The 25955-nt window shown below is 38.5% G+C and overlaps 1 protein-coding gene across 2 annotated transcripts in view; it reads right to left on the reverse strand.

Moving 5' to 3' along the window:
- The window catches only part of TPP2 (tripeptidyl peptidase 2), a 52270-nt gene extending 26690 nt beyond the window's left edge, over positions 1-25580 (reverse strand). For both annotated transcript variants that reach the window (XM_030956852.1, XM_030956768.1), the window contains exons 1-18: positions 25336-25580; positions 19373-19501; positions 17560-17655; positions 17046-17150; positions 16261-16385; positions 15383-15546; positions 13979-14133; positions 12986-13062; positions 12329-12456; positions 10407-10506; positions 8257-8405; positions 8013-8128; positions 6239-6407; positions 4211-4368; positions 3604-3680; positions 2673-2779; positions 1730-1884; positions 516-632 (exon numbers count right to left, since the gene is read on the reverse strand). In XM_030956852.1, coding sequence (XP_030812712.1) covers positions 516-632; positions 1730-1884; positions 2673-2779; positions 3604-3680; positions 4211-4368; positions 6239-6407; positions 8013-8128; positions 8257-8405; positions 10407-10506; positions 12329-12456; positions 12986-13062; positions 13979-14133; positions 15383-15546; positions 16261-16385; positions 17046-17150; positions 17560-17655; positions 19373-19501; positions 25336-25497 — 2289 coding nt within the window. In that variant the 5' untranslated portion in view covers positions 25498-25580. The remainder of the gene's footprint in view (positions 1-515; positions 633-1729; positions 1885-2672; positions 2780-3603; positions 3681-4210; positions 4369-6238; positions 6408-8012; positions 8129-8256; positions 8406-10406; positions 10507-12328; positions 12457-12985; positions 13063-13978; positions 14134-15382; positions 15547-16260; positions 16386-17045; positions 17151-17559; positions 17656-19372; positions 19502-25335) is intronic.
- Between the last annotated feature and the right edge of the window lie 375 nt (positions 25581-25955).

Genomic DNA, 25955 nt, shown 5'->3' on the forward strand with positions numbered 1-25955 from the left:
CCTAAATGATGACTCAAGCCAATCATCACATCTCAACAGAACACTGAATAGAAAATAAATTTGAAGGAAATTTTACTCTGAATATGGTATACAGAGTGCTGTTGTTTTAGCAATGGTAGTCTAGATATTTAAGTACAAGAACTGTAGTCCCAGCAAAGTTTATTTACATAAAATATTTGGTACTGTAAGCATATTTATATTTTCAGCCTTTTAGTATGTTTTATGTAGTGGTGTTGAGTTTAGGTCTTTTGTTTGGGTTTTGTTTTTCCTTCCTTTTTTCACTAGCGGTTTATAATGAAAAGGCATAGAAAAAAATCATAAATAATGGTAACTGGCATTTCTCTGCAACTGAACTCCAACTTAGCAACTTTTAAGAGAGAACATGAAAGTCCCATGTACAAAAATACTTTCACTGTTTCTAAATTCAGGCAAGAAGGAAGAAAAGGTGTTTTTTGTTTTTCTGAGAAACCATAGGATTTCACAGTAATTCAATATAAGCACTCTGGAAAACTTACCATGTTTAGCTGAGGAGCACCACAAAGCACACCATGGAAAGAAATTGTGTAATTAATGCTAACATCACTAAGGCTTGCCCACCACCGAGCAACGCAAAATTCAATGGTTTTTCCAGCCTGGGTAATAAAAGCACAAAGTTAGACTCCAGCTCCCGTCTTCCTCTTCTATTGACCCCAGCCTCCCGAAACTCAACCAAAAAAAAAACCAAAAAAAACCCCACACCAGAGTACAACTCAAAAAAGACCTCTTATGTCCAGTTTACTCCAATTGTACAGATTTGCAGAGTACCAACTAAGACATTATACTTGGTTCAGAAAACATAAGACAATTCCAACAAAACAGCATGACTGACAAACGCTTCAAAAACAAGGAGTGCCAGAGTACACCCTACACAGGAAGGTACCGCTTTTAAATGTTCTGTCTTCTACTCTTATCCCTCAAACTAGGCAGACAGGTTAGTTCATAGATCAGTTTCATGTGTGTCCCCTAAAACACATGCATGAAAAAAAGAAATCTCACTCACTCCCTAAGTAAGATAATACAAACCTTGAGATGTTTGAGTTAGTTTTGTTTTTGCCTGATTGGTGGGGTCTTCTGGGTTTTTCTTGTTTCAGTTTTTAAATAACATGACAAAATAATGTGTTAATGGGACCAACATAGCTTATGGTCCTCCACCTGATATTTCCACAGAGGGTAAGGGACTGAACTGCAGAGAAATTATAACTACTCTTTGGCATTAGAGCTATACAACTAAACCTAAACCCCTGAACTGCTAGTTCATTCCCTGACTGTTTTGGACTCTTTGAGCTAGCATTATCCAAGCTAAGACTCCTGTACCTAGGATGTATGAATGTGAGCCAGTCAGTTACTCCTGGCTTCAAGATGAAGATGTCCCAGACTATCGCATTAACCACTAAAGGCAAAATATGCTGAATTATCCAACAAGGCATAGCTCCTATTTGAAAGGGAAACAATCTGCTCTGCATAAAAAAGCACAAACAAATTGCAGATATTAACATGTATTATATTACTAAATAGCTCAGAAACATTAGCAAGCTGTTATTTTCAAAACTGAAAATCGGATGCATTGACTACTATAACAAACACACAAAGTCTTGGGTTTGGAGTTTTTCTTAGGAAAAAAAATCCCAGATAAGTAACGTTATACGGTACTGATACATTATTTTATTTACCCCATCCTAAAGTAACTTACTAAGACAGGAAATGCTTCAATCACTGAGCCTTTTTCTGGTAAGGATGAAAATTTGTAGAACTCATGACTTCTGTATGCTTTTTGCTTCACAAGTTGAACAGCATGAAGCACAAACTTGGCAGTCACATCAGCTGAACATGAACACACTGTCACTTCTAGATTAAAGAAAAAGAAATTTAGTCTGAAGACACAAAAACTTTAGAAGAAGAAACATTACTTTCACAAGCAATTTGTAATTTAAGAAGTCATGCAGTACCCAAAGTGGCTCCACATGTGAAAAATGCTTATACATCAGTTAATTTCAAAAGCTCTTTCAGGTTAAAAAAAACCAGCTAAATCTAGAGGATGGTTAAAGAAAAAAGTGTCTTAATTAAATGGTGAAAATTAATCAGATAGTACAGATGTATCATCTGCATAGAACAGACTGATGAATTGCAAAATAAGAGTCCTATCACTAACTTCAGTCTAAATGAAAGATTTTTGAAAGGACTATTGTTTAGTAATTTCACAAAGAAAGACAAGGAAAAAAACCCCCTTCCTTTCCTTCTTGCAAAACTGTGAGCTTTTTACCTATTGTGAAAATTACTTTTTCTTCAGTTATGACTTCTTTCAACACTACATCCATACACTTTAAAAACTAGGTAAGCCTCAGACAGTGATACTTTTCCATAAACACGGGGCATTCCTCCAGGTATAGGCAACCACTTTAGAATGTTATTGGCTAGTTTATTTAAGACTTAGAATCAAGATCTTACTATACCAAAAACCATGAAATAACTCAGAATCACTCATCTAAGAGCTTAAAAACCAAATAAATATTTACATATTCATGGACCAAAACCTTCAGTATTTATTCAGGCAGGACTCAAAATTATTTAAAACCAACTTTGTCAAGTCTGACAGATGCAATTTTTTATTTAGGTAATGTGGTCATTTTCCTTACCAGCCCATGTTGCTCCCTGGGGAACATCAATGAAGTGCCTTCGGATCTGACCAGGTTTAAAATGAACATCTGTGTATGTCAGATCATAGCTTGATGATTCATCTACTCTGTATGTCAAAAGAAAAACAGAAATAGTAGTCAAACAAGCTGTGAAGCCAATTTTTGAAGCATGTTTAAATGAAAAAATACCGTAAAACATGTTCAATGAGGATATTTAGTCTTTAACACCCATTATATTAATCCTACTAATACAGAATCTGACAGTAAAATGTATCAAAAAGATTTAAAATGTCAGCTCCACCACACTATGTAAATACCTTCCCCAAAATTACAGCGACTAAACAGAAATATCACAAAATCCGCATTTTCAGTGGATCTGCTTTTCCTGGCTGAGTGAATTGCCACTGAAGTGAGCTAAGGTATGGAAGCAGCAATATTTCCATGAACGAGTTAGAGAACAGTTACTTTCTTTCCCCCTCAGGGCAGATTGCCCACCAAATGGGTTTAATAAAATATTCTCCTTCCTTATCAACATAGCTGAAGTCTTATGTTTAACCCAATGATGGGCACAATACCAACTCTAAACTCACTGTATTGAAGTCATGATCAAAGACTATCCCAATGTACACAATGGCCAAATAATGCCCTCTGGCTCTATGTACTCTAGTTCCCCAGGCAGAAATGAAAAACCAAACTCCAGCTGACCTACACAGATGAACAGTACATTGATGGATAATTTGATCAACAAGCCAGAAGGCATCTGTATGCTGATAGAACAGGAAGCTGCTGCCACTGTGGCTAAGCCCAGCAGGACACACTGCTGTTATGACTAAACTATAAAAAATGTCACAACTGCATAAGCCTGCTGTAAGAACCTTTTCAGGTTTTTGTAGAAAATTCAGGAACTCTCAAGAGTTCTGGATTTACTCACCTTGTCGGTATTACAACAGTGATTGGAACTCTGAACAAAGGGCCTGCATTAGGCATTGCTGTATCATATCCACACACCTAACAAAATAAAATACTACAACTCAAAATCTTTGGTCAAAATCTAACTATAGAAGACAACATTCAACTTAAACCAGTTGCATTTTGAGCATTGTAGAGCATTTTGAATCTTTGTAGTTGTCACTGAGGAGAAAATGTCATTTGATCACTGTCAACCTAGAAACAGCAAAACACCAACAATCACTGAGGAAAAAAAATATATTTTTCCCATTCTGACTCATTTCACCAGAGGGAAAAATCTTAATGGTTATTTATTTGGCTTATGTTTTCTATATGCTCTTATTTTTCAAACACAGATACTCAAAGTTCTACAGGCATGTGCTACACGTGCAACATTGTATAGCCCAACTACTGCTGAACCCTGGCTTCAGTCTGTATAGACCAAAATACACTGTGGCACTACTTTCTGTCTGTAAAGCTCAAAGATTTTATTTCCTTAAATATTATTTCCATAAAAAGTTGATAGAGACTCCATAAGGACACACAAGGGCACAAAATCTTGCTCAGAACAAACACCAGTACTTCCATACCTCTGTATAATGCACTCCTCCACTCAGGCCACGTGGATCCACACGAATATTTATATGTCGACACTGGTTCATGAGTTCTAAATGACTAGGACACTGGACCCATGGTGCATTTGAAGTTAAAGCTAAATGAAGCTGGAGAGATATTCTTTCAGTGTTTTCTGTCAGGAAACAAATTAGAAAATCAATTCAGCAACACAAACATGTGCACAGAGTCCATCGTAACTCTATTTTAATTTGCTATTAAAATACACACATTGGTAAAATATAGTAAGAATCAATTCCTTAGGGCCCCTGGATCCCCGATTCTGCACAAAGGAAGTGTTCTATATTACTTCTTTTAACTTGACAAAAAAAAGAGTAGCAGCAGTAGATAGCAAAATAAAGGTGGTATCCAGCTTTGAAATTCCTCTCTCCTGAAACAGTCAAATCTGACAAAGCCAAAGGCAGGCTGGTAAGCAAGGCTTCAGTTACCCACAACATAGTCTGGAAGCAGGTATAAACTTCCTTCTATAGATAATGATTTGCCTAATGCAGAGAAATACAATAAAAAGCAATCACATTGATTCTGAATGTTATGCTAATTACCAAACTACATTATAAAACATACTAAGTAAGCGGTAAAGTCTATTAAAATTACTATAATAACCTAGTCAGATTTTGCAAACAGTCAGTCTGGCAGATTCTGCAAATTAGCTTTTCTGCCAAAAATGCTATGCATTAAGGCACAGCTTCCAGAAGAGCATCCAGAGCAGTTGAAATATTGAAATGTTTTAGTTATTAGCAGCTTCCTCCTGCCCAAAAGATTAATGACACTTTGAATTTTTTTTTCTGTTTTAGTCCTAATTAAGCTTATCTTAACAGACACATCACATCTAGATTAAGCAGAGAAAAGAACACTTTATTATAAGTACAGAAGAAGAAATAAAAGCTTGAAGTAAGCTTCAACAGAGAAACTGAGCCATCAGCCTCCCTAAACTCTTACTAAGAGTTACTCAAACTCGGTCTCGTTGAAGACATCAGACACAGCACAGAAATAACTAGGGAAAACAAGTGCCAGGGAAAACTAGGGAAACAACATCTATGCTCCAGTGCCAGTCATTCATTGCAAATGCCTGTTTTTAGATTGCTTATTTCCCGCAGAAGTCTAGGGAACAATTATTTTGTGCCACATGTTAAATATAAAATGCACTGACTGCAATGTAAGCTGACAAGCAATTAAGTTATTTGGAGTCAGTAACTGCCCCAATTCATACCCTTTCTGCCCCTAAATAAACTCATCCCTTTATCACATGCCAACCTTCTTGATGATAACTGGTTTTAGGAAAGGAATAAACTCACTAACAAGCTCTCACACAGCTCCCTTTCCAAATACAACATATTTCAGTCTCTCAGTGAGTCCCAATTTTTATTAAATAAAGCAGGGCAAAAGGGTTTGCAGAAAAAAAGGTTAAACCTTATTTTCATCTGCACTAGTTATTTTTACCCTTTTAGTAATAAAAACCACAGAAATTCCCATATTACCCTTCTAAATCTAATCCATAGAAATTCCTGTATTGCCCTTCTAAATTCTAAATCTAGAATTCATAGTCTTTAAATAATTGAGAAACTAATTTCTGGGTAAGCGCTTTCATCTTTAGAACAATCATCAACCTTTGCCAAAAGTTATCTACAACACAAACTCTGAAGTTCTGTAATTTCATGAAACATCAGGGGTCTGTGGCTATTCTTTCTGTTTCTCCAAAGCCTCCCGAACTTGGCTTTAAATTTCTACAGAACAAAGAAATCTCTTTTTTTCAGTGAGAGGAAGCATTGAGGCAAGTCTCCCCAAATAACATGAAAGCCCTGCATGTAAGTCTGAGGTTGAAAAGGAAAAGTTGTTTATTTTGCACATGTTCTTGACCATGAAACTTATGGTTACACTGACTCCTTTTACAGTACACATTCCTACCACTCATCATATCACGGCTTTTTGTGTCAAGTTGACGTTTGTATTTCTCCGCACCTCCACCTACTAAAGCTCTTTCCTACCTGTATTCTCAGGAAAGACAGGTTCTATGCCAACCCCATGATCAGATGGTGCCACTATCTGGGCTGGATCTCTGAGGTAGATTCCACGGTTGCTGCCGACAGTAACTGTGAAGCCAATGTTACTTGTGAATGATGAATTCTGAATGAGGTAGTCATAGGCTTTATCAACCTGTTAGAAAGTGCAAATTCTAAATTAACAAATTTCAACTGAATAGCATTTTATGCATATTCTCTTCAATATGAAATGTTTAGCAAGCACAGTAAGAAACAGTGAAGTATCTCACATGCTACCTGAGTAACGTGTGATTGCACGACACTCAGTACAGAAAATGAGGCAATTTTCGCAGTCTTCAATGGCCACAGAGAGCCCAGAAAGCCAAGAACATTTGAAAAAATAAACACGGCCAAGTCTCCTCTGCTATAAATCTACAAAAAGATTCCTATTCAGAGATGACACTGAAGAAGAGGACTTCGAGGTTGAAACCTACTATTCTAATTTAGGTGACTTTTTCACAGGTGGAGCAACAATAGTTAAAACATTTAAAACTTTTATGCAATAAGAAGTTGAGCAATTCAAAAAAGACAGGCAATGGAATACCCATAGAAATCTAATATATTGATATGAAGTAAAAGAATCAGGTCAAGAAATCCAGCTCTGGGTTTAAGTACATGAGCTGTCACAATAAACTCACATAACAAATTCATCTTCTTGTTTTAAAAAGACACCTTTCTACCTCACTTGCTATTTTAGTGACTACAAAAATCTTAAATTATCTTCTACTTGACAGCAAGTTACCTTCACCAGTGAAGATTAGGGCACACTCCTTTGAGACAAGTGGACGTACAACACCTCGTCTCCAAGATCAATTCTAATCACATTTTAACACATGATTTAATCATAGGCTACTAAAGCACCAAGTATGATTGGTGCATTCTATTTTTTATTTTATATGGCTACAACCACTGCTGCCTTCTGTATCAAGCACAGCATTATAGATGCGCTTAATAGGCATTACCTACTAGGTTCTAGCATCTCCAGAACTTGAATTTTGGACTAAGCATTTAATAGCTGGCATTTTGAAGCACAAGAGAAAGATCTTAGTACATCTATTAGACTAGGACAAGAGTGACTGTAGGCAAAAACCAGGCCCACCTCTGTAAGAACATAAGCTAATGCATAGGGAGACAGTGAGTATGCCTTTACCATACACAGGATCACATCAGAGATTTCCAAACTACTCTGAAGCCCACAGGAAATGATGAGCACTCAGACTGTTTAGGGCAGGCCTGCAGCAAAGTCACTACAACTGCAGCTGTACTTCTTTATGAACCAGCGTGGGTATCTGTTTTCACTGCCCAGAACTTACAGTCCCAGCTTTTGTCCGGACAGAACAAGTTCAGCTGTCTCTGACAATACTTAAAAACATTTTTGGACATTAGGACAGAATTTAGGCACCCATGTGGCGCCTAAAACCACATGTGGGTGACAAAAACCTACATGCCACTTTTATGTCCATGTATCTTTTTGATCAGCCTAAGAATGTGTCCAGTTATCACATTTATTTTACAGTAACTGCATGCTGAAACTGGAAGAACCTTTTCATTCCTCCTCCCCTCCCACTACATTCCCTTCCTCTTCCCCAGTGAGATTTGAGAATCAAGTAGCATGGAACAAACTGAGTGAGATCACCTCAAAAGCTGTTCTGGCTGTTTTGTGGGTTAGTTTTTCACCAGCAGTTATTTATATTATACTGGGTTTTTTTCTTTCAAATACCTGAATAATACCGTGTCCTTGTGCAAATACTTCTATGTTTTCAGCTTTCACTGCAGTATTTTCTAATGCTCTTCTGACAGAATGAACAGTGTAATGAACATTATTAGCTTTGAGTCCTGAAATTAAAAATAAGAGTGTTACTGGATACAAGAAAATATTTGAAAGTGACAGCATGTTTTTAAGAGGAAAAAGTGTCTAACCTCTTTTAGATTATGCATCTATGTTTAACATTGTAGCACTTTACCTGACAACACTAACGCAATGCCTCCACATGCATTGGGAGAAGACATGGATGTGCCATTCATGAGCTGTGTTCCTCGCAGAGTCCAGTTTGGAACAGAAGCAATAGCACCTCCTGGGGCACTGATGCTTACTCCAAGGGCTCCATCAGTGCTAGCATTAAAAAGCAATGGTTAAAACACCGATTTTTTTTTTTGCACAATTTAAGATAAAGTTGTCAGTACATTTAAAAAAAAAGTTCGCTTTAGAGAATACTCACTGCATTTTACTTCACTAAATCCATTAACCCATCAAACCCAAGAAAAAGTATGCCACCAACTAACAATTTAAAATGTCATGCTAATCATCAGCTGTGCCTGTTTCACAGTGAGAGGTTTCTAAATTTTCCACTCCTTCAATATTTTCCACCAGGCTTGAGTTTAGCCAGCAGAATACTTTCTGGGATTAGAATTACAAAATGCACACAAACCAACCTATTAAACACTTCAATAAATAAATTAGCATTCCATGTAGCCTATTCAATAGTTATTACTTCCAAAGAAAAATAGTAAAAGGGGGAGGAAGGCTAGAAAAGATACAAAACCTGGACTTCTAATTTTGCATGCTGACAGTTCACTACCAGGTTAAGTTTTGAATTTACAAGCCTGAGACAAGAGGGCAAGGGGAGAAAACATAAAAAGTCACGTCAAGAGGTAGGTCAGGATCAGCTGAGCCTGATCCCTAAACTCCATTTCTTCTTTCACATGCATATTTAGTAACAGAACAACTCTGTACCTATGGCACAGTTAGAGTAGGATCTAGTTTTCAACTCTGTGAGCCAGATATGCTCCATCTTTCTTGCTCTGGATAGACAAAAATTACACTGCTTGAATAAGGACAGCCCTGTGCCTGAGCTATTTAGTTCTGTAGAAAGGCAGGATATTTTAGGGTACTTATATCCCACACTAACAGCTTCCTATGTCTAAAATCTGTCTGAGATCAGAATATTCCAAGTATGATACGGCAATGTGACGTCTGGACTTATTTTATGACAGCCCTATATAAACTCATAAAAAAGTTCTGCATCCCAACTCCTTGGGACAAGCAGTGCACAGCACATCTGCCTGAAAGCCTCTACAGCTTACTGGGACAGACTGATCCCTACATCAAGACTGCTCTAGCAAACTTCAGGAACTCTCCAGTCATCTGCATACTGCAACCTAAACAAGGAGAATCCTCCTTTGGCCAGACTTGGCCATTCAGCTGACTGTTTTACAGGGCACAGCGACTAAGCACACAAAAAGTGCTGTGTCTGTGTGTGTGTGGGTGTGTGTGTGTGTATGTCTATCAAAATTAATTACAAATCAATTTCCCTTTCTCAGCTGAAGGCAGAGAGCACATTTCTCTTTTCCCTACACACAACATGACAATCTTTCATAGTAAGATTCTTGAAACAATATATTTGCCTGTAAATATACAAACACCATAACAGCTAGAGAACAATTCCAAAGTCTAAACACAGGCAAGAAGTCAAGAAAAGATGCTACTGTTTTTTTCTTTGTTTGTCTATCACATTACTATCAGATCCTTCTGAGAAATGAAATAAAAATTGGAGTCTACATTGCCCTTAAAATGTCTTTCACACATATTTCAGTAAATTTTCTCTAGTAAGGTAGAAAGCATTTTTTTCTGCCTACTCACACCTCTACTGAACTCAAACAAAGTCCTTGAGTAAATTATGCCATCACAGCAATGTCACTGAAGCCAGAAGTAACACCACTGCAGTAACAGTATTTATTTTAATCTTCACCACTTATGGCACATTTAACTTCACCACACTAACCTAATGAAATAAATGCTATAGAAAAAAAGTAAATTAAAAAAATGCAAACAAATTTCCAAACAACCTTTCAGTAACTTTTATTGTCTTTGAATAGATCTGCACCCAAATACTTTCCTCGAAAATACAGGCTGTGTTGAAGCAGTTCCATGCTATTCCCTCTCCTCCAGGAGCTCTACATCCCAATATACAAAAGTGTTACCAGAAGAGCAGGCTAGTTATGCTCTTTCCACAGGAAAGAAATACTTTCATTTTGGTATTAGTGACCTAGTTTAGATTTTGAGTTATATCACCTGAACCCCAAAGTAATCAATTGTTCTTGGAATATAACCTACCTAGGCCCTCTGGAGGACCAAGTGTACTGATTTGCTGGCAGTTTTTCTCTCAAGGAGTATTCAGCAACCATCATGTCAGGTGACACGTAGGCACCAACACCTGTAAAAAATATTCAAGCGTTTTAGATGTAATATAAATTTTTATTAAGAACTGAAGTAAAATTCTTCTGTGGTCTTAACTCTTTATGAGAAGAATTCTTGCTTGACATTTAAAATGGAAACACACATTTTCCATCTCATTAAATCCAGATATTTTTGCAAGGCTATGCAGTAACAATGCTGATGGGTGCACACTTTATAATAGTAAAATATCATGCAAACTTCCAAGTTTCACTTTTATTCAGCTGGAATATAACCTTCTACACTTCTTTCTCAACAGGTAACTCATACATTTCTTCTCCCTCTCCTGCACCTCTTTCCTCTGTTTACATGGCTCTGCCACAAACTACAACAACTGCACGTCAGAGCAATCCATGTGAACTGGTTCATGTTCACGTGGCTCCCAGCTACACCCCCTGGAGCAAATGGCCACATCCACACATCTCACTCAGGAGACAGTCTTTATTGAGTATCAGTTCCAAGTACACAGAGTATGTAAATGACTGCATCAAAGCCTGATAAAGTAGCAACTGTAGAAGAGGATGCCAAGGATGCACACTGCAACTGTGATTTTGTTTACAGCACAAGTACTGCCATGGTGGTACAAAACTACCATACCAAGCTGACAAATTTGGCAAGGCCCGTGTCTGTCTCTGTGTGAACTAAGCCAACCTGTCATCTGTATTTTGCTTTACCCTCAAAAAACAAAAGCTCTATCTGGTTCACTCCAGATGGAGGACAGGAGCAAACTACTTGGCATGCAGAGTGAATAATCATGCTGTCTCTGGAGTGATACAACTAAGCTGAACTGACAGAGTAGATGCACTGTAAGAGCAAAGCCAGTGCAGACCTGAAAAGAGCTTGTTAGTTCCAGTTCCAACCCCCAGTCTCAGTGTGAATTAATAGCAGATTAACTTCCAGAAAGTAATCAGCATTAATTCTGCTAGCTGCCCTGGAATAGCAGCTCTCCAGCTTCCAAGGCTTCATGCTAGTCTCCTTACACACTGGTGTCCTTGCATGAGAATTCTAACACTTAAAAAGCATCTTGTGTAATGCAGCAGTGAGACAATAAAGGATTTATATAAAAATTAAGACTAAGGAAGTCACCCCTGAATGCTAGACATTTTGCTGAATCTTATAACTCAATCTTTCACTAAAATATCAAAACTATGTATTAGCCTATCAGAAAAAGAATGTTAATGACAGTAATAGACTTGCACAGCAGTGGCACTGCAGCTGGAAAAATTCCTCCCCTAGACAAGGACTTGTCTAGATCCTAGCATGGGATTATTTTCTATCCAAATTAAAAACATCTGTTTCACTAAAAATAAAAATCAGAGTATGTGATGAAGACAGATGATCAAAAACCGTAGTTCTTAGAATTCAAAATGCATTGCAATACTTTCCGTAAGACTAATTAGAATCCAACTTAGAATCATATTTTCATAAGTTGCATTTACCAGCAGCTATGGGTTGGAGCAAAGTGATGTGCTTAGACAGTTACAGTCGAACAGGTAATCCTGAAATATTCAAGTAAGTCAGACCAAACATTTCTTTTGCAAATTTTATACAAAGCCAAATTAAATCAAGATCATTTGCCTCCCACATCTTTTCTACATATGTAAGGTCTTAATTGTAAGAAGATAACAATCTAAATTTGTACAACTAAGCATAGAGCAAGTGCCTCTCTCAGAATTAACCTTGTAGCACAGCAGGCAATTTTTTAGATTTTAGTTTAGCAATCAAACATGTAACAAAAGTACAAAGTTTGAAAAGACAGAAGCTGAATACTGTAAAAAAACTTGTCTAAATGAATTATTTACCTATTACACTGGATGTAGTTCCACCAGGACATCCAACTGTAGAAAGGCAAGGACCATTATTTCCTGCACTTGAAACATAGATTACATTGTGTTTCCACACTGCTTCATTAATCACTTCACAAATTCTCCTAAAGAAAGAGAAAGAAATGAATCATTTACTCAACAATATTGCTTTCTTCCACAGGACAAAGCTCCCATTTCTAGTACAACCTTTGACCACTCACCAAACAAGGAAACTTATGCAGCCTGCTTCCCACACCTAGCAGAGGCGGTTCCAGTACAGAAGCTGACTACAAAAACATCTTCTGGTTTCAAAAAGGAGTGAAAACTATGTAGTGATCCTAGGTCTTCAAAAAATACCCCACACATCATGTAGTGTTGCAACTATAAAAGTTCTTTATTATGCTAAAATATTATTTGTATATGTGCTATAAATCTGTGTTCAATATATTTGTATACATATTATAAATGAAAAGCTTTTTCAATGGGTTTACTTCTTTCAAAGACAGTTTAAAACTTATACTGCACAGTTTCTAACTTATGAATCATGTGAACCTGGATGATTCACTCTTAGCCACTAGCTGTCTTATAGAAAACTCAACAAATACAATTCCACCTCTGTGAAATTAAAATACTTTAAGCACTTTAACTACTCACCCAGAATTTGGCCAGTGTGTTGCTTCTCCATAGCTGTAGTTGACAAGATCACATTTGTATTTTATTGTTTCTATCATCTGATAAAGTAAAAATGGAAGTCAAAATATATGCTAGTCAAAGAATGAAAGTAACTTCAGGAACAACAGAAAACATCTGCTTAAACTGAATTGCTACATATCTCAGAAAGACAGATAAATCTCTTGAGCCTAGAAAATAATTTACTGCAGCCAGATAAGTGTTCTTTTCCCAAAGAACTAAGAAAATTAAAAAACCTATTCCCTGAAAAGCCTTATTCTTGTCATGTTCCCAGCTATAAATCAAGACATTACCCTAAGAGAAAACTGCAGACAGCACTACTATTGTCTCAAAAATATAAAATTCTCCTTTCCTGTGCAGTTTGATTGAAGTACAAAAAGTTGCAAAAAAGTTATTGCTCACGTTGCTACATCAAAATATCCCATGAACCACAACATAGTCTTTTCATATCCTTTTCTTGAGTAAAATTTTCCTTATCAACTCATTATACAGAAAAGCTCTTGGGTCTTTCATCACTAAAAGGAATGCTATTTTTCCTCACTCTTAAGAAAAAGAGTTAATACAAACATAGGTAGATACTTGCCTCTATTCTAGATGTGAGCAACTAGAAAAGATACACTGACAACACAAAGAACTTTATCAAGCATGCAAGTAACTGCTCTCACACATCAAGCTAGTCAGACACTGCAAGTCTGTTAGCCTGGAGAAACTCTAAGAGCTCTATGCAACAGAAGTCTTGCTTTATATTAACAAACTAGTCTTACAATATGCTTTAAAATACATTCTAGTTGGGTTTTTTTTTATGGGGGGGAGGTGGCGTGGTTGTTTTTTTTCATTTTGGAAATACTGTAGAACCATAAAAACAAAGCCTATAAACAAGTAGGGCATGAAGTTTCACAATATTCTACACTTAAATCACACTGCTGAGATTAATAATTTATTCAGTGAAACACCCACAGCTCTTATGAGACCAGTGCCAGTTTCCATTGTACTCAGTCTCGTATCACCAATCTTGATTGCAAGAATCTGAGCTCCAGGAGCCACACCATTCCGTTCTGGTTCTTCTGGAAAGTACCCAGCTGCAATACTAGCCACATGTGTTCCATGTGCTCCTGTGCAAAGGAAAAGTATGTTTTTTCAGCGGACTTCATTTGTAAGAATTCAATATACTACAGCTCAATTAATTTTCACTTATTGAGCTGTAGGCACATAAATCCAGTCAGTGGCCAGTCACCAGTGCTGCTGATAACAAAAGGGTGACAGTGTTCACCAGGACTCAGCAGTGGAGCCAGCCCTGTTCAATATTTTTTGATGGTCTGGACAAGGGGATTGAGAGCATCCTCAGTGACTGTGCAGACAAAAACAGGCTGGGCAGGAGTGCTGATCAGCTGGAGGATAGGAAGGCTCTACATAGGAATCTGGATAGGTTGGATCAATAGGCTGAGGCTAATTGTATGAGGTTCAAAAAAGCAAACAGCTTTTTAAGGAGAGAAAGGAGGCAGCAGGAAGAGAGGAACAAAGTATTAACTTAATTCCACTAACAAAAGTTACTTTGAAGGCTCAACACTTCCTACTCAAAGTTATGAATACTACACCTGAGACAACTCAGGTGGCAGGGATCAAGAATAGAAAACAGAACTGCACAGGAACACAGAAAGGAACATCTCCAAAAAAGTTACCATCTATTTAGAAATCTGAACTGCTTATGTTCAGCTCTACTGAGATGGGATAGTTTCATGGGAAATTAAGAGCATTTTTCAAAGCAAATGCATCCATACAATCCTAACCACTCAGTTTGCTTCCAAAACAAACCATGATTTAAAGAATACTCTAAAACAGGTACAGAGTGGTTGGAGCTACAGTTATAGTGACATCTGACATTAGAAAAAAAGTTTGTATAAACCTAAATTAAGATCAATACCCATTTTGTTCATGGGTATTATATTTAAGACTCTTAAAGTATACAAGTACAAAGGAGAGCAAATAAAAATCAATCATCACTCTATACTTAACAAACATAACAAAAAAGGTATTTTGAAAGAAGGTTCTCTTTAGTTTAGCTTTTAAGATGCATGTACATGTTAAAGAATACCTAAGTACACATGTTCTATGTATACATGCTTATGTACATAAAGTTGACAATATTTCATACAAAACTGCAAGCAAGTCTGGTAATGAGCTATCATTATAGATTTAGTCCAGAAAATATGAGTATTGATCTTAAAAGCCATAATAACAAATGCTGTACTACAACAGCTGCCTCAAGCCATCCCAAGTATCAGAAACAAGACCCAACACAAATTACTGCTTCTTATGATACCTACTTAGCAGCAAAATGTTTTTAAGATTATTTTCATTTACCTCCACTTGTCACAATAGAAAGGAGGTTTCCATCATCATATATATTCACTGAATAATTCAACATCTCAGATGTTCCAAAAGATCCATATTCCTGAGCCTCTTTGTAGGTTCTCAGCACTGTACAGTTAGCTAAGTCACCACTCTCACTTGTATCTATGCAGGCTCTGTTGAAATAAACAAACAAACAAACAAAAAAAGGCAATGTCCCAGCTGCTGCAAACTTTAGATGACCTACCCTCTCCAGCTGAGCACAGCAAAATGACTTCAAGAAGTTTGGTTCTGTGTTTATGGTTTCTTTAAATAGTTCTTTGAGCAACTACTTTAAAACTTGATTGTTTATAAGATTCAGAAACGATGAAGTTATCTAAATAATCTGATTTTCAAAACACTACTAAATTCAAATAAATCTGTATTTGAAGCAAGAGTATGAAAATTTAGGCAAGTTCAAGGAAGAAATTTTACAAAAGGTAGATGTTCAGTGCTCGTACACAAACATTTGAAGTTTTACTGTTTTGTACGAAGCACATTATCAGTAAAGAAATGTGCCATGTTACATCCTGAAGTCTGTGCACAGACACTTGTTCTGTCTTATTTCACATCACCAACAGATAGTCAAAACAGTTTTATTCTGCTTCAGAAGAAAAACCCCATAAGCTTACACTCATATCCCACAGTCTTCAATAAGACTTTATTCTACCCCATCTTCATTTGGGACCAGAATTTTGTCGAGAAACTCAACTGATACAGCACTACTATTTTAAAGCAAAAAATACTTAAAACCTCTATAAAGAGGGCAGATATAAAAGATAACAAGTCTTCGATGCAAGCTGTTGTTTTATGTAAAGAACAAGATATTTCAGACAAGTTTAGTCACTTACCTCCAGGTCTCACCATCATACCACACTACACAATCATATACTGGGCCAGGATCACTGTATTTTTTCTCAAAAGAATTCAACAATTCCACTTGATTTTGAAGTTCTTCCTTTATTAGCTTATTTACCTAATATGGCAAACAAAATTCAATTAGAATATTTCCAGAATTATTACAAGATGGGTAATCCTACATTCTTTTCTAGTGCTATACATTTTTTCATTGCTTTCTCAGGAATGTTAGACTATCCTAGGAGTCACAAAAATCTAGAAGTTCAATGGCTTTCAACAGTGCACTATTTATTTTTGGCATATTAGGTACAACTACTTCTAATTTCTGTAAATATAACATTTAAAGCCATTATTTTCTTAAAGACTATTAAATGATAATGTAGTATCTGAGGCATTTCTGGTACTTCATTAAAATAGTACACAGTTTACACAAGAGAGAATATGTTTAGAAAATTCCAACTTTGAACAGAGCAAGGATGGTGGCCTCAAAACATTGCACATTAAATTAAAAACAAAACTTACTGAAAATATCCAACAGTTTTTTTGAAGTAATCCTATTTTCATATTTGACACCAACTCTCAAAAGTAAACAACACTAAGCAAACTGAACAACCACGCATACAAAGACTTACAAAACTAATCAGAGGATACACTGGCAAATTATCTGCCAAAATACCCACAAGTATCTTTCTTTCACTCATCTAATGAAACATTTTAATCCTGTCAACCAGCAACAAATTGCAAAGAACAAGTTCATAAAATTAGGCTTCATGCAAACCTGTGAGGGAGAGCTATGAGCTGCATCAAATTCTTCTTGTTTCCTACAGGCCTCTGCTAGAGCCAGCCTGTGAACAGGATCCCAGAGCTTTTCCTTGCGCTCTTTCTGCAAAATAAAACAGAGGTTCCTCAACATACTAAGAAATATATGTCAAAGTATGAAGTCTATAAAGATAATTAGAAAATTCTGATTTGAGACAATGGCTAAAAAAGTTCCATACAATAGTATAAATAAGCATAAATTGCCATACAATTTAAAAAAAGGGGCTATCAGTAATTTCTGTACTTCTCGCCTCAATGGACCACTGTGAGAAGGATTTCCAAGCCACCCCCTGTTGCTCTGACAAAATCACAGAAGAAATTGAATAAATAAAAATCAGAGAGAATAGCATTTAAGTGCTGGTTAGCAATCCAAGTATGTTAGCAAATCCCATGCTGCAGTGTTCTAACAAAATTAAGAAACAGAACTGTAAAATATGACTATATACCAGAAAGAAAAGATAATTCATCCTTACCTGAATCCTCTCCTTAAGAGCTTTAGGATAGATATCATAACCATTTTTTATGCCAATGTGATATTTGCCTGAAGGATTTACCCAGTTTGCTGGAATCTACAGAAAAGTACATTTAGAAATAGGTTAACTAATGGCATTAAAAGAACTCCTCAAACAAAAAAGCCCAACAGTGTGTAAGAGAGCTTAGCAGAACAAATCTGCAAATACTGCCAATTTAATTCTCTGTCTCCATAACAGTAACTACTGCACTGTTCCAACAACATGACATGGCATTTTCAATCAGTATCAGTTCATGTGACACTGCCATTGAACATCTTTAAGCATTAGTTGTTCTGATAGTTTATTTTTAAAACACAAAGCCCCAGCTTTACTGAATTTGCTGGGCAGAGGTCTGGGGAAATAACAGTACTATAAGTGAAACCTAACATGAGCAAGTATGGTTGGAAGCCATGACTAACATCTGAATATCTCATTTTACAACTTCATGCAATTTAGACTGTGTATATCAGGATCTGCTCATCCTAGTAACAAAAGTAAAAGAGCAACAGATTTAGCCTTACAATCATCTTCTGTGCAAAATTGAGAAAAAAGCTGACAGTATGGAGAGATACAAAGATGCGATGCCCCATATCACGTCATCAATCCAATCAGGAAATCAAGAACACGTAAGCAACATCAGTTCTGTGTACCCAAGACCTCTACTACATTGTGTCCTTTCTGGAAACCCTACAGCATTTCTGCTATGCATAGTGAGAATTCAGTGAGTCTACAACTAGGTCGTCACAGACTTTTCAGACTCTAAATCTATTCACCACGAGCTTAACACAATTCCTCTTGTAGCTCATGCAAATGTGGAAAATACTAGCACTTTTAAAGACACTACTGCATCTGATATTTTTAAAGACACTACTGTGTCTGATATTTTTTTATATTAACACATTTTCTTCAGCCAATTTCCAAAGCTGCATCGGATACTGTTTTGAACAAATAATTAAATTATTATCAGGCCCCCCAAAAAGCCCTGTACACACCCCTATTCAGCTACAGAATATATTAGAAATAAAGACATATAAAAAGTGCAAAAAACACTAAGCGATCAACATGAAGATAAGCAAATGCAGCATTAGCTTTGGGTAAGATCTGGTTAGCTGGTTTCAGTTGGGCTAGGGTTGATTTTCTTCACAGTAGCTGATATGGGGCTGTTTTGGATTTGTGCCGAACACTCTTAATAACTCAGGGATGTTTTAGCTGTTGCTGGGCAGTGCTTGCACAGAGTCAAGGTTTTTTCTCACCCATCCCAAACAGTGAGCAGGCTGGAGATGCACAAGGATTTGGGAAGGGGCATAGCTGAGACAACTGATCCCAACTTGACCACAGGGATATTCAATACCATACAGCATCATGATCAGCATATAAAGCCAGGGAAAGAAGGAAGAAGGGGAGTAATTCAGAGTGATGGCATTTATATTCAAGTCACCATTTGTGTGGAGCCCAGCTTTCCTGGAGATGGCTGAACACCTGCCTGCCCATGGGAAGTGGTGAATGGATCCCTTATTTTCCTTTTCTTGCATGTAAGGCTTTTGTTTTACCTATCAAACTGTCTTTATCTCAATTTCACCCTTGTGATTCTCTTCTCCCCATAATGCCAGGGGAAGGCTGAGTGAGAAGCTCTATAGTGCTTAGCTGCCAGCTGGGTTTAAACCACAACATCTGGTTAAAAGAAAGTAAATTCTGTAAAAACCAAAACAGGTGCTAAATTTGCTGTTAACCAAAGATGATGTCCAGTGGTGTCTCTGTACCACCAAATACTCACCTTTAAAGCTCTTCCAGAAAGACCAGTAATTTCTCCATCTTTAGGTTCTGCAATGGTACATGTAGTTACATCACCACTGCCTGTAGTGTCAATGATATCAATTATCTTCGGTTTCCCATCAGTTGTAATCTGAAAATATGAGCACAGAAAAATTGGGAAATGTACTTGATTAGTACTTTAGCACACAAACCAGGAAAGTTTTGTTGTTAAAAATATCAATTAACTTTTTCAGACACCCAACCTTTAATTGAAGGACATAAAACCAACTTGAACTCAAGATAAATTTTCAAATAACTAAGACCAACATGTCCCACTTTCTGGTTCATACAAATCCACTTTTTTCTAATAAGGATTTAAAAGGGAAAAAAAAGTAAAAAAACTCTATCAACAAAGCACAGGCAGCTTCAATTTAAAACCAAGCCTAAATTTGCAAAAAACCTATTTGCAAGAACTACTATTTGTTTTCATATTATTTGCTGTGTTACTTGTGACCCCTTTATTCTGGACAAATTTTATAGTAACGAATGCACAAGTCAGAAAATGACAGGTGCTGAAGTACAAGCTCTCACAAACCGGAATCTCTTAACTGAGCTTAAAGGAACCTAAAAGGGACACAAGTTACTATTACCTTATTTTCCTCTTTCAAAGATTCTGCTTTGTGTTTTAATCCATTTGCACTGTTAGCAGCTACAGCTATATACACCTAATACTTCTATAAGGAGTCTGGAAAGATGTTATAGCAGCCTCCCAGGACCTAAAGAGGGCCTATAAGAAACATGGAAGCAATTTTTTAGACAGCACAGGCAGTGATAGGACAAGGAAGAATGGCTTTAAACTAAAGGAGACTGTCAGACCAGTTTTAAGGAAGAAATTTTTCACTGTAAGAACAGTGAAACACTGGAACAGGTTGCCCATAGAGGTAGTGGATGCCCCATCCCTGGAAACATTCAAGGTCAGGTTGGATGGGGCTCTGAGCAATCTGACCTAGTTGAAGATGTCCCTGCTTCTTGAAGGGAGGCTGGACTAAACAGCCTTTCAAGGTCCCTTCCAACCCAAACCATTCTATGATTCTATCAATTGATCATACATATATATTTTTACAGTTCTGTATCAAAGACTGATTCAAAAAAGAAGATATCAATCATCTTCCTAGTATTTCCTATACGTTAACTAAACTGAAAGTGAAAAGAACTTCATATTCAGAAAAGCAGCAACACTTGTTGTTTTCTACCATTTAAATATATGGTATTTTTGCCTTTATTCTCTATCAATAATTTTGATGTTCGATATAATATATGGAAGGTTGTTTTGTTCCAATAATGCTCTAGAATTGTGAATTCAGCTACTGGAAGCTACCAACACATTCAAACTGTTTCATAAAAGTCACTCTGCTGCTGCCAAAAGGACAAGAGTCAGGTTCTTATCCCATCTCAGCAAACAAGGATAGATACTTCCATGGTCTCAAATTCATGGCTTAAAAAGAACAAGTAACAAACAAAAACCCAACCAAAACCCATACAATCCAAAACACAATCTCCTAGAAACTTAACAACAAAAAACCAACCCAGACAAGTAACAAGCAACACCCCTAATGAAAACAGGCTTAAATAGCTTAAAAAAACCAAAAATAATAAACCCCAAATATTCCAAACCCATAGCAACCATAAAAATCAGAATCAATTTCATTTCCCAGAAGGTAACAAATACTGCTTTTGAATAGGCTTGCTAGGAAGAACTTTCATGACAGAAACCAACACTCTACTCTGTTCACAGAAATTCACTGGAGAAAATCTTAAGAGCATCTTAACCTGGTAAAACTTCGACCAATTGATAGTTACATAGTAGTGAAAATTTACTTGGGGAACAGTGTGTAGGCACTAAACCATACACTTTTCACGCAAAAGTCAAGAGCTGCTCCAATACTAAAACAACTGCAAGTCAATCCTGACATTAGCAGCACTGGACACTTCTCAATATGCCTCTACTCAAAAGTCAACTATTCAGTGATCAAAGTATAAGAAAACAAGAATGAAAATGTAATGCAAGGTGACTTGCTTGAAGGGGGCAAGTTATACAGCAACAGGTGGCCAGAACACAGATTTATGCTGCAGCAAGCTTGGATAGTTTTAGGAGTTGTTTCCTAGCCTGAAAAACGAGGTGCAACTCCTCCACTCTATGGCTCTCTGCCTCCTAGCTGAAACCTAGCAGGCCCACACATGCATGTGAGTTTGTACTGTCAGAACCAAGAAATCAGTGCCTTTCAGTCAGACACAAGAAACTCAGAGTTTCAGCTGGTCTAAGGCTCAATTCTGAACAGCAGCAACCCAGACAGGTTCACGGTAATTTAGTGCAAGTAACCGATACGGCAGCTCCTGCTACCACAAACTGCTCTTCGGCACGCTGCCCACCAGCAGCAATGCCAGAGTGAAACTCAAGAGTTCAGCTCAGTTTGCTTTTGCAAATCTTGTCATTCTGAGTTTAAAATTATAATAAAAAATTGACCAAGTGACCTTGATCAATTTCCTTACATGAACAGAACGGTCCTGAAGTAATGAATTGATTACACAGAGAATGTACATTCTATTCCCGTTTGCACTAAAATTTTTAAAAAAGAATTTTTATACAATTAAAAATATTTTATACTGTGTTTATAAAAAAAATCCCCAATCCTGCCTTAATTATTATGGCTTGCCTATAGGCATTTAAAAAACAAATCAGTAGTTTAAAAGTGAAAACTACTTTGCTGTTTATATATTTCTGCTTTAAGTTTTAAAATCCTACTTACATGTTAGTTCTTTATAAAGTAGATAAATTAGTAAACTGAGAACACTAAAATTAATCTGTGTGCATAATCCTGGCAACTGATACAGGTTATAATAGAAGTAGAGGAGCACCAGTATCTTTGACAATCACAACACAAGAAAAAGGAAAGCTAGATGCATTTTAGCATGTTTTTGCCAGCCCATACAATCACTGACTCCAACTGACAGCTACTGCAGCCACAAGAGATGAACAAGTTCTTCAGCACTTTGGTCACGGGACAGCTGATCATCATCATCACAAACAAAATCATTTCCAAGCAATTTTTTTAACTCAGTGCTGAAAAGCAAGTAAAACAAAACTAGCTGCTACTGCTAAAAAGCTATCACATAAAAACACAAGTTAATGTTAGTAAATAATAATTCCAAATGCCACTTCACAAAATAAATAAATTTGCAAGAAGCAAAATGAACTGACTTACCTATCATGAAACATAAGAAGCCACAATAGGAACAGGGAAAGGACCGGGTGGGGCTGAGCAAAGACTATACCTATACAACCACAACACTCCATTAAATGCACCTAAAATTTCATCAGTCACTGTGCCTTAATGAGGCATTACAAACAATGACTTGGCAGAAAGTAGGACATACATTCTACCAAGAGGACTGAAAGGGGGAAAAAATTCACATGAAAGAAGCAGACAAACTAAACCTTACAGTTGGTGTCAACTGGTGGAAAAGCAATGGGAGAGGAGGTGAAAGGAATTCCCTACAAGGCACTGGTTACAAAAGATTCATAAAGAAAAGGAAAATAAGTACAAGCTAGAATAACGTTTTATGTGTCAAAGAAAGTCAACCAACAGACAACAGATCTATGAAGGTTTTGTTAACTATTCTCTCTATAGCAGCAAGCGTCCAGGGAAGAAACATAATGATATTTCCCTGTTAAACTCTGTCCCCAAATCTTTCAGTCCCTCAAAAAGAAAACAAACAGTGCTATCAATGTTTACAAACCAATTCACAGAATCAACAAGCAAAGGAACCCTACTCAGGAATGAAACACTATGGAGCAGCTAAGAAATTAACTGCTATGTTTTGACTAAGAACTCCACTATATCCAAATCACAGTAGCTCATTTTAGCTTGTAATAATTATTGTCATTAACCAGAACTCCAAGTTGTAATACCAATCAACCTTGCTATAGGTTAGCAACTGATTCAACATCTTACAGATCTAACTCTATGCCAGGCCAGGAACTGACAAGAAGACTGACATTAAGAAAAAGCAGCAGCAGCAGCAAAGCAGGGGTGTAAAAAACAATTCCAAAAATTGTCCCAAGGTTAGAAACTACTTATTGCAGTACAGCTATGCTGCGTCACGGCCTATGCCCAGGACACTGATTCATTGCACTGAGCCAAAACGTAAACTGGCAAATGCTCCAGAGAGTGAGAACATTCTTTTGCTGAAGAAACACCTACAAAGCTATTCTAGACTGGGTGCTGCCTATGCTTCCTTTATAACTCCCTGTGCAGCAAGTCTCCCCTGGCTGCACTTTAGCGAGCCCCTAAAGCCAGGTCTGTTAAGTGGGTAGTGTGAAAAGATCACACAACTTCTTACATGTTTTTCTAACAACCCTGGAAACTTACTCTCACCCATTGCAACATGAATTCCCCATCCTGCTCTCCAAACCTTTTATTTCTTCTACAAATCATTTACTGCACTACCTGAAATTTTATCCTGTGTGTAAAGAAAGTAAGTTGGAGAAAACTCATATGGTCAACACAGAGATCATGATGCTTCATAAATACCCCTTATGAACCTTGGGTTATCTATATCAGAACAAAGCTTCCCACTACTGCCAATAAATTCATATTGGGGTTTTGTTGCTGTTGTTGACCACTTCTCATTCATAACCTCTAAAAACTTAGGGGTTTTTGCTTTTATATGTGAAACTTCAGAACTATGCACATGATTCAATTTATATTCACACCTTCCTAATTGTCTTCCATTACTTTCTGCTCTGCCCATGGTATTATCATGTTTTCCTTATGGCTAGCTTTCATTAAGATTTCCAATTACTCTTTCACTTACCCACAACTTCTTACCAAAAGCACCAGCTTCATTTCAGCTTAAATCAACTGAAGTTACACCTGACCGCTCCTTCCCTTCATCCAACCTGCCCTCTTAACTCATCGTCTAGTCTGACTGCATCCCATAAGGAGTCATTTCAGAGCACGGAACTAATGATCCGCCAGGGTCAGGTCCCTGAACGAGGTCACTTAGGAGTTAATTCCACACCAAAGAAAGGATGGAAACCAACACAAGCCCTGCTTAGTCAAAACAAAACAAAACAAAGGATTCAGCGTCCAAGTGAGTTGCGTACAATTCCGAATCATTCTTCCACGGACCCTTATACCATCACTAAGACAAAACATGTTGACAAAAAATCAAAAGCAGCAGTGACACAAAGGGCCACATGCAAACTTACAAGATAAAAAAATGTTAAGAGACAAGGGTTATAAGAAGTAAGTGCTGAGAAATGACCAAACTGACATCACACACAGATATTTACAAAACCGACAGGGAGACACAAAGTTGGCAGATCAAAAAAAAAGCTGACAGAATCGAATTTGATACAGACTGTTATTGCAATAAAACGCACGAGAAATATAAAGACGGGTATGCAAATTGTGCCATAAATACACTTTTCATGTAAAACACCTAGGCGGCTGCGAGTAGCCTGGAGCTACCTACTGCCGAAGCAAGGCTAAGGCTTAACAAAAACACAAAGCGTTCTTTTATAGTGAGCTCTGCGCGAGAGAAGGCAGCCCAAGAGATTTAAGCGCTGTAACACGCCTGCGGACGGCTGAGGAAGGAGCAGGATCCTCACAGCAGCAGCACCCGGGGCGAGCGGTGCGGATCCCCGGCCACGGCATCTCCCCGCCCTCCCGCACCCGAGCCCCGCTCACGCGTGCGGGGCGGGAACCGAGAGCGAACACAAGCCACGAGTCCCCGGGACAGGGACAGTCCCCGGGACAGCCCTCCGGGGCCTCCCCCGCTCTCGCCGCCGCTGCCTCGGGCCGCCCGAGCGCCATGGCCGGCCCCGTACTCATCCCCGTCCTCCCGGGGTCGCTCCGGTGGGACCCGGGAGCTCCTTGCGAGCCGCGGCCGTGACTCAGGGCCGCCGCTGCCCCGCTCTACCTGCATGCCCGGCGCCCCGGGGTCCACGCCGGTGTCCAGCACGGCTAGCAGCACTCCCCGCCCGTCGAAGTCGGGGAAGCGAGCGAGGAAGGCGGCGGCGCCGGTCTCCTTCTTGGGCAGGAGCCCATGGAACGGGAACGGCTCCTCGGCGGCGGCCGCCATGGCGCGAGACCGGGGCGCGGGGCCGGGGGGGACAGGCTGCGAGAGGCCACGGGAGGGCGGCGCATGCGCGGGGCCGCCCCACCGGCCCGCGGGGACGCGCGCCCCCTCGCGGCTCGCCGCGCGAGCAGCACCCGAGCTAAACTGACCAATAGGGCGCCGAGGCGGGTGGGGCCTGCTGTGCAGGCAGCCAATCACGGGAGGGACGTGTTCACGCGCCGGGGCTGTGGCAGCCACGTACGGCGGCGGCGGGAGCCGAGGGCACCTTCGGGCGCCGCGCCCGCGGGCAGGGCCCACCCCGCCCCGGGGCTGGCGGCCGGTCGCAGGCTGCGGCGTGGGGCCCTGCCCGCGGCTGTGCGAGGGTGCCCGGCGCCCTCTTAATCGAAAGCGGAATCACGGAGTCACTTAGATTGGAAAAGACAGCTGAGATCATTAAGTTCAAGCTATGGCGGAATGCCATG

This window comes from Camarhynchus parvulus, chromosome 1 (genome assembly GCF_901933205.1).
Source record: "Camarhynchus parvulus chromosome 1, STF_HiC, whole genome shotgun sequence".
Taxonomy (NCBI): Eukaryota; Metazoa; Chordata; class Aves; order Passeriformes; family Thraupidae; genus Camarhynchus; species Camarhynchus parvulus.